Raw genomic sequence first — 14389 nt, 5'->3', positions numbered from 1 at the left:
TATAAAGACGGGGAAGAAGAATGACATCACTCCTTCTTTTGCAGCAGGAGAAAAGAACCTGGAACTCATCAGTTAAGGGATGTTAATGAGAAAAAATAAATGGGGTACTTTTTAAAATTTGTTAGGCTCAGAACCTAAAGTAAAAGCTTGCCTCAACATTGTCTTCAGTACAAAGAATACAGTTCCTTCTCACGTCACCACATTTTTTGACCTCCCCCATGGCAGGCATAGTGTCAAAACCTGAATTAAGGGACAGTCAGCAAGTTCTTTCAAATGCAGCAAGAGTTAGGAAATTGTCCAAGAAGGCACTGAGACACCACAAAGACTTCTAATGTAGTGACTCTCACAGATGTAGTTATTATAGGATCCCATTCATAACAGAGTTACACTTCATTTCACTGTTTTTTCTGCAAAGGCCAGCAAAGGAAACCAGCTTGCTTTTTGCCTTTTTCATTGTGTAAGGAAAAAATGCATAGCTGGATCAGACTCTTGCACAAAATATGCAGAAATTAAATACATTGTAGGCCTCTTTGTAGCCAGTACGGTTAAAACTACAGGGCAAGTAAGATACTACACACTTTTAAAAATAGCTCCAAATTTTTCTTCTTTTAAAACAATCTACTTGCCTTATTTTTTTAATAATGAGCACAGTAGTTTGTTTGGTTTGCTACAGCTCTCACGGTCTGCTTCAGCAGTATTAACTTGAACATTTCCCCACACTACACCGTCATGACCCATCGTGCATGGTGGAAACTGAGAAAAGGAACAGAAGATAAAACACAAAAACCAAAAAACCTAAAAGATGGCAAAGATGGCATCGTGGCCCTTTATCAGGGCTTATAGGGCCTTTTGTTGTTAATCCATTGTGATACAGAGTGAGGCTCTAGATTAAGAAGAATGCTGAAGGTGGCATTGAACAGTTGTGGTCACCATAACTCATCAGAGAGCACCAGAGACAAACGTATGTATTGTTTAGTAGGGTCATTAACATGACATAAACATTACCCTTAGTCTAAAATCCTTCTGAATCATGTAAAAAACAGTGGAAGGGAAACATATAATTACATATAATTTACAGAATAATAATAATACATATACGTATAATTACATATAATTTACAGAATCACCAAATGAGTTGGAAGGGACCCAAAAAAATTATTTACTTCAGCTCCTGGCCCTGCACAGCACCAGCCCCAAGAGTCGCACCATGTGCCTGAGAGCATTGTCCAAATGCTTCTTGAGCTCTGTCAGGCTGTGACCGCTTCCCTGAGGATCCTGTTCCAGCACCCAAACATCCTCTGGGGGAAGGCCTAAACCTCCCCTGAAACAACTTCAGGCCATTCCCTCAGAACCTGTCACTGGTCACCTCAGAGGAGAGATCAGTGCCTGCCCCTCCTCTGCCCCTCATGAGGAAGTTGTAACTGCAGTGAGTAGAGGTACTCCCCTCGTCTCCTCTGGGCTGAACAGACCAAGTGCCCTCAGCTGCTCCTTGTATAGCAAACTGCCCCCAGCCCTGGAGGTGAGGCTGCCCCAGCTCAGAGCAGAGCAGGACAATCCCCTCCCTTGCCCAGCTGGCCATGCTGTGCCTGGTGCACCCCAGGACAGGGCTGGCCCTCCTGGCTGCCAGGGCACTGCTGACCCATGTTCAACGTGCCAGGATCCCCAGGTCCCTTTCCATGGCACTGCTTACAGCATCTCATTCCCAGTCTGTCCATACATCCAGGGTTGCCCCATCCCAGATGCAGAATCCAGCATTTTCCCCTGTTGAGCTTCATTTGGCTGGTGATTGCCCAGACCTCTGATTTGTGGAGGTCTCTCTGCAGGGCCTCTCCCTGCCCTGGAGGGAGTCAACAGCTCCTCCCAGTTTTGTATCATCTGCAAACTTGCTCAGTGTCCCTTCCAGTCCTGTGTCCAGGTCATTTATGAAGATGTTGAAGAGCAGAGGGCTGAGGATGGGGCCCTGTGGAACCCCTCCAGTGACAGGTTCCCAGTCTGATGTCACCCCACTCACTGTAACCTTTGTGCCTGGCCCATGAGCCAGCTGCTCACCCACCCCATGATGTGTTTATCCAGCTGTGGACTGCACATTAGGTCCAGAAGGATCCTGTGAGACAGGGTCAAAAACTTTACTGGCTTTCCTTGGCCATCTGGGTGGGTTACCTAGTCATGAAAGGAAACCAGGTTATAAGAAGGATTTCCTTCTCACGAAACTGTGCTGGCTGTGACTGATAACTGCATTGTCTTTCAGGTGTTTTTCAGTACCCCCAGAACAAACTTCTCCATAACTTTGTCAGGCACTGGAGTGAGACTGACAGGCCTGTCATTTCCTGGGTCATCCTTCCCTTCCTGAAAATCAGGACAAATATTTGCCAGCTTATAGTCAGCTTGGACTTCTGGATTCCCAAGACTACTCAAAAGAGACATTATATGATTACATCAGCCCACTCTGGAAGGATTCTGTGATAAATCCCATCAGGCCCCATAGCTCTCTAAGGATCCAGCTGGAGCAGTAGATCCTGCACATGTAAGTTTTTAATAGGCCTTATCAAAAGCCTAACAGAAAAAAAAAAAACAAAACAACCACCAACGTTATGGTTTTCTTTCAGGTGGGTGTTCTTATATTGAGTTCCCGACAGAAGGAAGTTGCAGAATCTAATTGTAGCAAATAGAAGTAAACAACAAAGAAATCTATTTCCAAACTTCCTCTAACAAAATCATTACAGGAAACAATGTCTTTTCAAATACTTTAATCTAGGAGATGGACTCAGTGGTCCCTGTGGGTCACTTCCATTTCAGTGTATTCTATAATTGTATGTGGTTATGACAACACAGGCCTCTATATAGGTATGCCTTTGCCCTCAGGTTTCATTTACTTGTTTCATAGGCTGCCCCCTCTGCATAAAATTCACCATTTTGTAGGGGGGTTTTCCCCCTCCCATCCCTAATTCAGTCCTTTCCAAACACAGTGGTAATGTTATTCTGAAAAGCATTAGAAAAGCCCAGTGCTGGACTATCTCCCACTTACTTCATCAGGCCAGCATCTAGTCAGGATCTCAGTGATTCTTTTCTGGATGTACCTTTCATCTCTGAAAACAAATCTCAGATGAAAAATTAAAAGTGTATCCATATAGTTAGGCAAGGATCACCATCGTGCTGCTTACTGGGTTGCTTTTTCAGAGTAAAGGCAGACTGTAACAAGGGGGTGGCCCTGTGAGTCCCTTAGCCCCCCAGTGGGAATGCATTCATTCATTCCTTGCCATACACTTTCTGTTGCAAGTACAGAGTCAAACACACCATTTTGCTGACAGCTGTTTTCGGCTGCAACTTTGCTGGGAGGTGTTTGCAGCTGCTGCTGTCTCTGTGACTTCTCCTTTAGAAGGGAATTAGCTGTACCCTATTGCCCATGCCTCACACAAAATAGCAAAGGAAAATGGTCTGGAAACAAAGGTCTGACTGGAAATGCAGCAAGGGGCAGACTGAGGATACAAGTTGGCATAAAGAGCCTAAAGATTTCTGACATATAAAAAGCACTATGAAAAAGGGTACTGAAACAAATCAAAACAGTTATATGGAGCATTAAAATGTATCATCCAGAACACTGCTGCCAGTCAGTTCATCTCCACAGCTGATGAAAATCTTGAGAACTGGTATTTGTACTACAGAAAATTTTAGGTGTTAGTTAGTAGGCTCCTCTGCATATAGGGGTATGTGGGAGGAAACCATGGTGCTTTTGTAAGAATCAGCAAGCAGATGAGTTACCATGAGCCATTATGTTCCAAAGGCTCCATTAGTTTGGGGTTGATTCTTTCCATGCAGAAACTGGACCGTAAATGTCTGGAAAATCCACACCTTCCAGGCCCCCATACTGCAGGCAAGTGCCATGTCAGACACGTGCGTGCTGCAGCAGGTCTCACTTTCACTACACGTGATTTAAGAGTGACTAGTAGTACATGAAATATCTAAGGCCATTCACATTTTTACCAGTAACTTAATGGTATTTTACTTTGAAAAAAACATTCTCATATTAATGTACTAAGATAAGAGCAACATTTGAAATTCACTCACACACTGAGCACAAAACCATACTTTTAATTCACTGAAAACCCTATTCCACAACACTAATTCTTAATATCTAAAAAAAAAAAAATAATACATCTTATGGTCGTTTTAATAATGCATCTTGTGGGTTTTTTTAAAGCTATAAAATATCTACCTTTGTTCTACAGTTCCCAGTATTCATGAGTCATGTCTGATGTCTTCTCTAACAGTCAAAGATTTCCCCAGACACCTAAGTGCATTTCTCTTCCCAGCCTCAATCACTGGTGCCCAGACAAGTCAGAAGAAAAAAAATTGCAAGAGAGGACAAGGAAGCAACCAAACAGAGGAGCTGACGCATCTATAATTTCACATGTATACTGAGTTTAGGCACATAAACCAAATATGAAGTGAACATATACACTGATATGGCTATGTTCTTTGTTTCTGTGGACACACAATACACTGGAATATTTACTTTAAAATCTTACCTACTGCCAAGCTGATATTTTAGGCTGGTGAAATATGGCATTGCTTAAGAAAATTGAGACATCTGCACAGTCATTGTGAGACTAACTGCATTTGTCCATTTGCTGTGATTTAAAGTAAGTGCAATTCTCTGCACAAAACACTATTTTATAATACTAAAATATATCTGTTTTCTAGAAGAACAACAGACATTTGCTTTGTTACCTAAAAGAATGCAGAAATTGCATTTCTGTAAAAATTTGCTTTTACATGATCATTTACACACCAAAAAGCAAAACTTGGTTTTCAACTGACACCCCTTCATATTAGCACAGTACCCCAGTGGTAATGCCCACGGTACAGCCTGTGAAACCCTGGTTTTGCTCATTGTGCCACTGCAGAGATGACAGCTCTGCTGTCTCACATGCCCCTGAGCAGCCGCTGGATGTTGCTGTACCCTTTAGTTAATGTAGCTCACTTCAGTCAGCTCTGAAAACTGCCTACTTCCGACCACATCCTAGCTACTCCTCTGGGCTTGTTGGGACTGCTGTCTCAGCACTGGAGCTCTCTGCTGAAGCTCTATCTGAGACATTTTATTCATGGGCCAGTGTCTGCTGCTTTACCACTGGCATCATCCCCAGTCATCATGACTGGATCTAAACAGGCTAGTTTGAGAAGCTGGAGCTTGGCACCATAATGTGATTCACTCATCTCTAATCCTAAAGGATGACAGTGCTCATCATCTACCACACAGAAAAAACAGCTTTTTTAAAAAACATTTTTTAACCTCAAGTTGTTTCTTCACATTAACTTTGTCCCATAGTTATTTTTATATTTGGTAGGAAAAGTTATTTGCTCTACAGCTGTATCTCCTTACAGTCAATTCTTACAAGTACAACAGGACAGAAAATTACAATATCTCAGCAACCCTCTTACTCCATGTGCATCTGTCCCTTGGTGTGCCTGAAACTCACCTATTTAACTGTCAAGCATGACCAATTAAAAGTTTCATTCAGATTTATTCAATTTTGCACCTGAAAAGTACTTTTATTTTGCTCCCTAACATAGGGCACCACACTGCCCCTTCTCCCTCTTTCTGCCTTTAACATGCACCTCCAGCCAGCATCTCCCTACACACAGGCTGCATGTCCCTAGAGCCATCTTTGCTCCCATCAGTAACATGACAATATTACCCTGCAAAACCAGCGTCAGGATTTCGTAATTTCCACTGCTTGTGCTCAAACTGCCCATCATGCCCTGTTTGCATTATGATCTCTTATTGCTTTTGTCTATATATGAAAGCTTTTTAATAAGCTCCCAGTTTTAGCTGAGGTAAAACACTGTTCCTGTTTGCTTGAGTATTATTTTTAAAAAGCATTTATGTGACATAAATGCTGAGCTTTTTATTTCTTCTTATGGTTTAACCCCAGGAGCCAATCCCCATGCAGATGCTTCCCCCACCAGCAGGATCAGGGAGAGAACTGGAAGGGTAAATGTGAGAAAACTCACAGGTTGAGATAAAGACAGTTTAATAAGGAAAGCAAAAGCCACAGAGACAAGCAAAGCAAAACAAGGAATTATTTCCCTGCTTCCTACGGCCAGGCAGGTGTTCGGACATCTCCAGGAGAGCAGGGGCCCATCACACATAAGAGTGACTTGGGAAGACAAACACTGCCACTTTAAATGTTTTCCATCCCTCCATCTTCCTCCCAATTTATATCCTGAGCATGATGTCATATGGTCGGGAATATCCCTTTGGTCAGTTTGGGTCACCTGTCCTGGCTGTGTTCTGTCCCAGCCTCCCTTGCACCCCCAACTTCCTCCCCAGCATGGCTCTGTGAAAATCAGAAAAGGCCTTGGTTCTCTGAAAGCCCTGCTCAGCAACAGCAAAACCAGCTCTTTTATTATCAACTGTGCTTAACAAAAGTCCAAAACTCACCCCCACATCAGCCTCTGAGAAGGAAATCACCTCTACCTAAGCCTAAACCAGCACACTTCTTTACACAGATAAATAATCACAAGACTGTCAGTTTTATACAAGAGATAAGCCCACCTCCTGATGTTTTATAGTTTCTGTATGCACCTTCTCCCCAGCACTTGCCTCTTCTTTCTTCAATCAAATCACAGAAATGTAAATTTCTTACTTGGTAGCTGGAAGGAAGGAATGGAAAGTAGAAAGCATCCAGACTAAGTAAACAGAAAGACCAGTCTTATTTATTTCTTAAGCTACTTGATTCACTGTTACCAGCATGAAGTAATGCCAGCATCAGCTGAAGGGTAGATGTGATGCTGAGAAAAGTTCTACATCACAGAATGAAGGTCAATGCTAAAAGCTGGTGTAGCACTGTATTTTTGCATAAAGTGCATTCAGCATCAAAACCACAGGTTTATAACGTGAAAAACCAAAAATAATTTCCCCCTTTGTCTTGAAATACAGCTATTAAAGTCCGTGCTTTATGGTTATGCTTTAGAGGTGGTAAGGACCCAATGCAGCCAGGCAGAACCTTCTGAATGGTTCTTCCTCCTGCTTACTCCCTGAATGTCTGAAAAATCTTGAGCTAAACTGTCTTCCAGATTCACAAAAGAAAACTGAATTAATAGTAAAATTTTTAAAATAGCACCACAGCAGGATGTCACATGGCAGTTCTTCTTATCCTTTAAATGCATGTGGATTACCAGACTCTACAATGCATTTTGAGGAACTGTCTCAAAGCCATGTTAACCATTTAAGTGGTGCACCAACTGGGCTGTTCAAATGCATGATTTTTGAAGCAGAGCAGGGACTGCATGGATACCAAATTCTGTTCTTTCATTCTTCTACAAGTTTGCCAAATCTGAAGAAATCAGGGCAGGGAACAACTGACATACAGATTGCTAGTTGTTGGACACAAGTCTATGAGTGAAGGAGCTCAGCAGAAAAACATGTTTAGCCCATAGCTGATTTTATATGCAAGTTCTTAAACTTTGTTCTATGATGTTTACTTAGGTTTTTTAAGAATAAAAACAACAAAAGAAAAATAGACTGGATCTACCGTTTGTATGTCCATCTTGAATCCTGGCCAAGAAAGAGAAGAAAAAAAAAGGCAATGCTTCTGCCTAAAGAGTAGGCGCATGTGGGAGCTTGTCTTGCCAATACAACAAGCAGAAGAACTCGTGAAATCAAGATCAGAAGAGCCACGATGGAAAACAGCCAACAGCTGTCATCTGAAGACTTTAAATCCCAATGAAATTATCTTTCCTAAACAGATGTTATTGCTTAATTCCAAGGTTTGGGCTTGACATTTGCTCAGTGGAGTGGCCTAGGACAAGCCAGTCAGAGAAAGCAGCTACAGCAATTCAGTCTGGCCTGAAAAATGGTCTGTGCAGCAAATTGCTCAGCACTGGCCATTTGCACTTCAGCAAAGAAGCAAACACACGAGAAAAGAAAGCTGAAACATAATAGTGGGGTTTGCAATTAACTTGGAGAAATTTACAGGTCTATGGAAAAAACACTGGTACTTTTCTTATGTTTCCAGAAAAGATGCTGCTATTGGTCCTCCCTACTAGAAACTCACAAAGTGCCTGAGTTCGCAGACATGTATCACCAATTTCCATCTTATAAATTAATCCTGTGTCATATTTCAAGACTTCTCTCCTCTTCCATGGAATCTGATACTGGCTTTTCCCTCTCTATTCGCAGACATCTGAAGCTGATATGGAAGTGCAGCACAGTCATGAGATTAAAAGCACTTAAACAGTTACTGGTAGTCTCTACAGGGAACAATGGTACAGATAGGAAATTTGTGTCACCAGCTAGCATTACAAGTTAGTTGGAAATAAAAAAGCTGAAGTCCTGTTTTCAGAAAACCTATACATAGTAGAAGTTATGGCATCATTAGCCAAAACAAACAGAAACTGCTTTCTCATATGTGAAATATTAAGGAAACTTTTAAAAGTAGCAGGCAGATGACATATTGCATGCACCTGTTTTGGAAGCCTCAAAATAAACTCAAAAGCTAAGAAATAAAATGTTAAGGAGTGAACTGTACATGCAGGCTAACTGGCAGATACATGAGGCATCTCAAACATTTCAACAGTGCAATTCACAATGTTAATCAAGAATATATAAAAGTGCGATCTCTTCAAGATGGTGTTTATGCATCTGCGAAAGTTCATGGGCCTGACAAATATTTTTATTGAAAAGGATAGAAAAGAAAGGGTCATTGTTTCTGAGGGTCTACTTTTTTATTAAATGAGTCCATCATCCGACATAGTAGAGAAGAGTTACGAAAAAGGCTTTTAAAGCAGTAAGAGATGTGATTATAGTTAAAGTTAATATAGTTAGTTAAATATACAGACCTAATAAACACACCACTGCTGGATTTTTTCTGCTACTTGTTGATATGCAGGTTAATGGAATGTCATGTATGGAATTGTTGCTTCCTAATTCTATCAGTATTGATTATAAAAATCACAGCTAAATTTCTACAGCTGAGTTTTAAACATGTTGGGTTTTATATTTTTTGCCACTCCCTCCCTTCACACACATGCAAGAATATAGAATGCAAACTAAAGCACCACCCTTGACCATGGACTACATCACTACAACTCAGCTAAAGCCAGCTAACATTTCAAATTTTTGTTTCAGTCCAATGCTTATCCCTAGCTGGCTCCTGGCATCATAGACAACAGTGAGCACACTCAAGCCATCAGAAGGGTCTTGTGAGGTTTATTCCTTCCCAGCAGCCTGACAGCTGGTTAAAGGAAGATGGTCAGTACAAGCAAGGGAAACGCCTCCATGGCATTCACTAGTGAACAGACCTCCTATCAGCAAGTTCCCAGAATAAGCTTTTCTCTACTAGGGCAGCAAATGGAATGTCTACCATGAACATATCTTTTAAATCCAGGCAAGAATTTAAGAAAAACTTGTATCACAAGTAAGGAAAACTTGCCCAAGAAGTGGATTTAAGCAGCCCTCATCTGAACACTGCAATTAATGAAGTGCTAGTGGGATGCCTCTAGCACGAGAGCATTCAGCTACAGCTTTTTAACTACTGGTGTTGTCCAACAAAACTTGCTGTTTGCTTAAGAAAGCCATTGCAGACTATCAGGAGAGCATAAAAAATTCAAACACATGCTCTGTGTGCTCATGGAGGACTCCTCCTGTAACATTCCAGGTTTTGCCTTTTCATACTCAGGTCTAGTAGAACACTGCTTTTTAATGGAGTATGACATTACTCATTCACACAGAACATTAGGTACTTTATTCTGACATTAGATAACACAGCAATGAAACGGTGTAAATCTGATTTAACAGTATTTTGTTTAGTAACTGCAAGTATTTTGTGCTAGATGTTTTATCCTATACTTCTATAGTGCTATTGCTTCAGATTTTTTTAATTGCATCGCTGCCAAACCAAACATATATCACAGTTTTCAGCTCACTGAAGCAAATATTAATTCATAGTGTCTGTTAACACCTCTTGACACTTACAATGCTGAGAGTACAGAAACTTAATCACAAATGCTAGCAGTAACACAATAAATTATGCTAGTTGTTGGTCAGCTAAATCACAGTATATGACAACACATGACAAAATAAAATACATTCTGCTTTGTATAGGCACTGTACTGAGATCTTGATTAAATAAAAGCCACAGAAATGACCTTTTTTCTGCCTGAAGAAAATCCACAGAAACCAACCAGCATCATGCTGCAAAGCTTGCAGAATTCAAAAAGCTCTAACTTAGCAGTCTTAGACTGGAAAGGAGCATAATCAACAAAGAAGTAAAATTCACTGCCTGCATTCTTATTAAAAAAATGCCTTGAAGCAGAACAGTTTTGAGAAGTTCTCTATGTACTGTCCAGAACCAGGGTGTGTGCTGCAGACAGAATGAAAGGGAACAATCTACTTGAAGTCTGATTTCAGGACTTGGCTGGCTCAGCAAAGAAGTATGGCCTTGAAGGCCACAAAGAACATTTCCAGAGAGCAGCAATTACAGAGGAAAAGATGCACATTGGATGGATAATGCAGAAGCCACTGTATGAGAAATCTTCCATTACTCAGATCTACCAAATTGCTTTGTAGCCTTCCACTGGCAAACTAACAAAAGTAGCTTCAACATCCCACAAAATCACAGCTTATATCAAAGTTAGATCATAATTCAAGCATAGTGAAAGAGTAAGGAAAAAGAAATACCAACAATTTATAACCACTATGCTAAAAAGAGCAAAAAGAATGCCAGTACAGATGTATCTTTCTTCAGTACAGACAGTATCAATTAGGTTTCTTCCTTAGAGCCTCCTGAAACTAGTGAACCATCCTTAGTATTTAAATGGTTCAGTTTTTCTTACAAACACAAGAAAACAAGAATGTATCAATTCAGTACTAATTCTAGGTTTTTACTGCCTTCATTGTACATTTCCTTCCTGCTTAATTCTATTATCCTTACTTATCAGCAGAATGATTTTGTTAAATGAAGTTAGAAGAATTTTCATGCATTTTGTAAATGGAAAAATAAAAACACTGATAATGAAAAGATACTTAATAATACCTGTCCAAAAACTGCCATACACATCTAAATATTATACCCACATCATTCACCTAATTAATCTTCAAGAATTAAGATATTGCAGTTCTTTGCTATCTTTCTTCTACATAGTTAAAATTACATACAGGCACAATATAGAAAAACCTTTGTTTTTTTCCTCACATCCAACATCCAGATTAGACATTAAACCAAAATTTTAAAAAAACCAAAAAACAACAACAACAAAACCAAACAAACAAAACCCCAAAACTCAAAACCAATAAACCAACAAACAAAACCACCAAAAATAAACAAAAAATCATTTTTCATTTAAGTTAAAATATTAGATTATTTATCATTCTAAACAGAGAATTCCACATCTGTTTCTACTTGATGAATACCTCTGAGTTTGTGACCAAAAAATAATTTCGTTTAATCCCATGCTTTTCAGTTACGGTATTCAGGGAACAGAAAACTGGGTTGCTTGATTTTACTTTTTTTAGATTATTTCTTTCTGACTTTTCATTTAAAAATATTTTTTAATCAAAAAAAAAAAAAGAAAAAACCCTTTTCTTTGCAGATATACATTATGTGTTGGTTATTTTTTCACTAGCAAACTGACCGAGAGGACATGTAACTTCCGTAATATGACTCACTGGGAACAAAGTTGTAAGAAATCAGTTAACAGCATAACATAAAATATCTTTCCACTTCTTACAGCCAAAGGACACTAAGTACACTGTTTTTCTTTCCCCTTGCTCAAAAACAAATGCTACATTCAAAAAGCTTTATTAATTCAAGATACATGTCTTGGATTTTATATGCAAGAACAGAATTTCAAGTAGCATCTCTGAGTAGCATACTGCAGGCATTGGCATTACAGATAAGTAATACAGGGGAACAAATTACTGAGGAAAGTTAGGATGTTCTGTCACTGCTATTCTCCATGGTTTTTTTTCTAGTTAAGCTAGAGACAGGTTCACTAAACTTCTAGGGACAAATACCTTCCTAAGGGTAAAAAACATAAGCCATTGCTACCTGTCTATGCTCCTTGCAGGACTCAAAAAACCTAAACAAAGAAGTAAGCAAATTACTGCTGGACACAAAAATGAAGACAATGAGTTGCAACCTTTATAGGAAATCTGTCCCTTTGAACTGGAAGATGTCGCTATGTCTCTGTTTTGCTTGCCCTCTTTGTCTGAATAAAAGCCCCATATTTCTTAAATAAATAAATAATAGCATCAGTCATGGCACACTGTTAAGTGGGCTGTACTGCAAGAAATTTTATGCCTGCAGTATCTTTTGACAAAGACCAGCTATTGGTCTAGTACTTAGAGGAGAACACTGTCCTGTGAAAGCTGCAGTATTGAAAAACCCCCACATTTAGCAAATCTGGGAAGAGTTTCATTTTGGAAACATTTTCAAAAAGAAGGAAAGAGCTCAGGAAATATCACTCACTGATTTCCTGAGAACACTATGAATCACTTGAGATCATCATTAGTTACATAAAAGCAGAAGCACAGAACAAAACATTTTAGTAACAACTTACCAATCAAGCAATTGGATATTTTACTTAAAAAACCCCACATGAGTAATTTGAGAGAAAAAACTGATCCTCAGCCAGATAAACAAGGAGATGAACTAACTACTTTAAATGATGTGGGTCCCTTGTTACAGAAGGTACTCAGAACAAAATTTTCAAGCATCTTTAATATTACTGCTATGTTTCAAAAGATTAACAATTCCAAACAACAGATTATTTTTCAATATAGATGAGGGAATATAAATTAGCAGTGCCCTTGGTAACCTGCAGTGCTAGATGCTAATGGAAGTCTGACACCTGGATAAAGAACTGATTTATTGGTTTGATAAATAGAACACATTAAAATTCTAAACTTTCAATTTAAGTTTTTGAAGAAGTTCATTCATCAGTTTCACAGTCCTTTGGTTTTCTTCTCCGCTATGGTTAAGTCTGTAAGCAGTATGGATTAGAAGGTTATAAACTTCTTTGCTTGTATCAGTTATCTCAGTAATCTGAAAGAAAACACAAAAAGTTAAATTTGGCAATTATGTTGCTAAATTCTAAGAATTCTTCAAAATACTTTCAAGAAAACCATATTTTTTTCCTCACCACTGAATAAGTGAGAACCAGCTTCTGCCTGAGCTATCTCTTTTCATACATCCCAGGGGAGGTGAGCAACTTTGAGATTTCTGTTGTTGTCTCAAATTTAAGTGAAACAAATCAAGAGGCCAGAAAGTTTTTAAAGGAAACACAAATGGACAGTATAACCATTTGCAAGTCATTGCCATAGAAAAGAACTAGAAGCACATAAAGGTTCTGTGTGTATTTGGGGAGACAATTCAATTCTGTAAAGCTTTCAAAAGTGAAAATAAATACCTTCCCCAGAAGATGACAAAAAACAGGAAAAGAATCCATTTGCAATTTTTGCGGATCTGAAGGGACTTGACTGCCCATTATCTGTGTTAAACCTGAAGTTTACTGTGCTAAAAAGAACCACAGCTATGCATCCCAAATCAGTTCCACACCCTTCTCCCTTTCAAATCACATGAAGAGCCAAGCTACACATTAGCGGTTATACAGATACAAATTAATCAGAATGATAAACCAACAAACTGGCCTACAACAATTCATGACCCGTCTGCACTGGGAAATATTCAGAGTTTTGAAAGTTAGTTATATTGCTATCTAAAAAGAAGCAGAAGATTGCCTTTCGTCCTCCTGGAGGGATTGAAAGTAGCAGGCTAGTACATTACAGCATCACAGCTCAATAGCTGCACTCTCTTCATGAAGAGAAACTAGAAACAGCAGTCTGTAAAAATATATACAACCCTCCAAACTTTATCATTACATTCTTATGCTGAGAAAAAAATGATCATTTGTGAACCTGCACTCTAGGATGTGAGAAACACCTTAGCTCTTATTAAAGAGAAAAATGTTATGCCTTTTTAATCAGCCAGCTGTGTCAGAAAATCAGATGCCTTACACATGCCATATACCCTATACAGGTCTATTCATAAGACCACAGTGCTGCTGAATGGAAAAACTTTTGCAAGTATTAAAACCACACACTGGCCCTAGACCTGCTTGCATAGGGGTCATGCACTTCTTACAAGAATATGGTTATATAGTAAGGAATGGATTTCTAATCCTACACTGAGATAGCACTGTTTGTCTTAAGACAAACACATTTTATAGTTTGCACCGATATACCTGAAGGCTGTCATCATCAACAGCAAGATACTGTGGCAAGCTTCCAGCCTTTTACTCCTCTTCATCTTTTTGTACACCTTAAGAGACACTGTCTTGGCTCTTCATTTTCTCCTCTCTCAATTACCTCACTGGCTTTGCCAACCAA

At 39.3% G+C, this 14389-nt stretch overlaps 2 protein-coding genes across 6 annotated transcripts in view; one reads left to right on the top strand and one right to left on the bottom strand.

Annotated features, from left to right (window-relative positions):
- The window catches only part of AOPEP (aminopeptidase O (putative)), a 579142-nt gene that overhangs the window by 185066 nt on the left and 379687 nt on the right, over positions 1–14389 (top strand). The window lies entirely within an intron of this gene.
- The window catches only part of FANCC (FA complementation group C), an 80658-nt gene continuing 75996 nt past the window's right edge, over positions 9728–14389 (bottom strand). For all 5 annotated transcript variants that reach the window (XM_030237377.2, XM_030237375.2, XM_030237376.2 and 2 more), the window contains one exon: positions 9728–13046. In XM_030237377.2, coding sequence (XP_030093237.1) covers positions 12903–13046 — 144 coding nt within the window. In that variant the 3' untranslated portion in view covers positions 9728–12902. The remainder of the gene's footprint in view (positions 13047–14389) is intronic.

This window comes from Serinus canaria, chromosome Z, assembly GCF_022539315.1.
Source record: "Serinus canaria isolate serCan28SL12 chromosome Z, serCan2020, whole genome shotgun sequence".
Taxonomy (NCBI): Eukaryota; Metazoa; Chordata; class Aves; order Passeriformes; family Fringillidae; genus Serinus; species Serinus canaria.
This window is presented reverse-complemented; position numbering and strand designations above follow the sequence as displayed.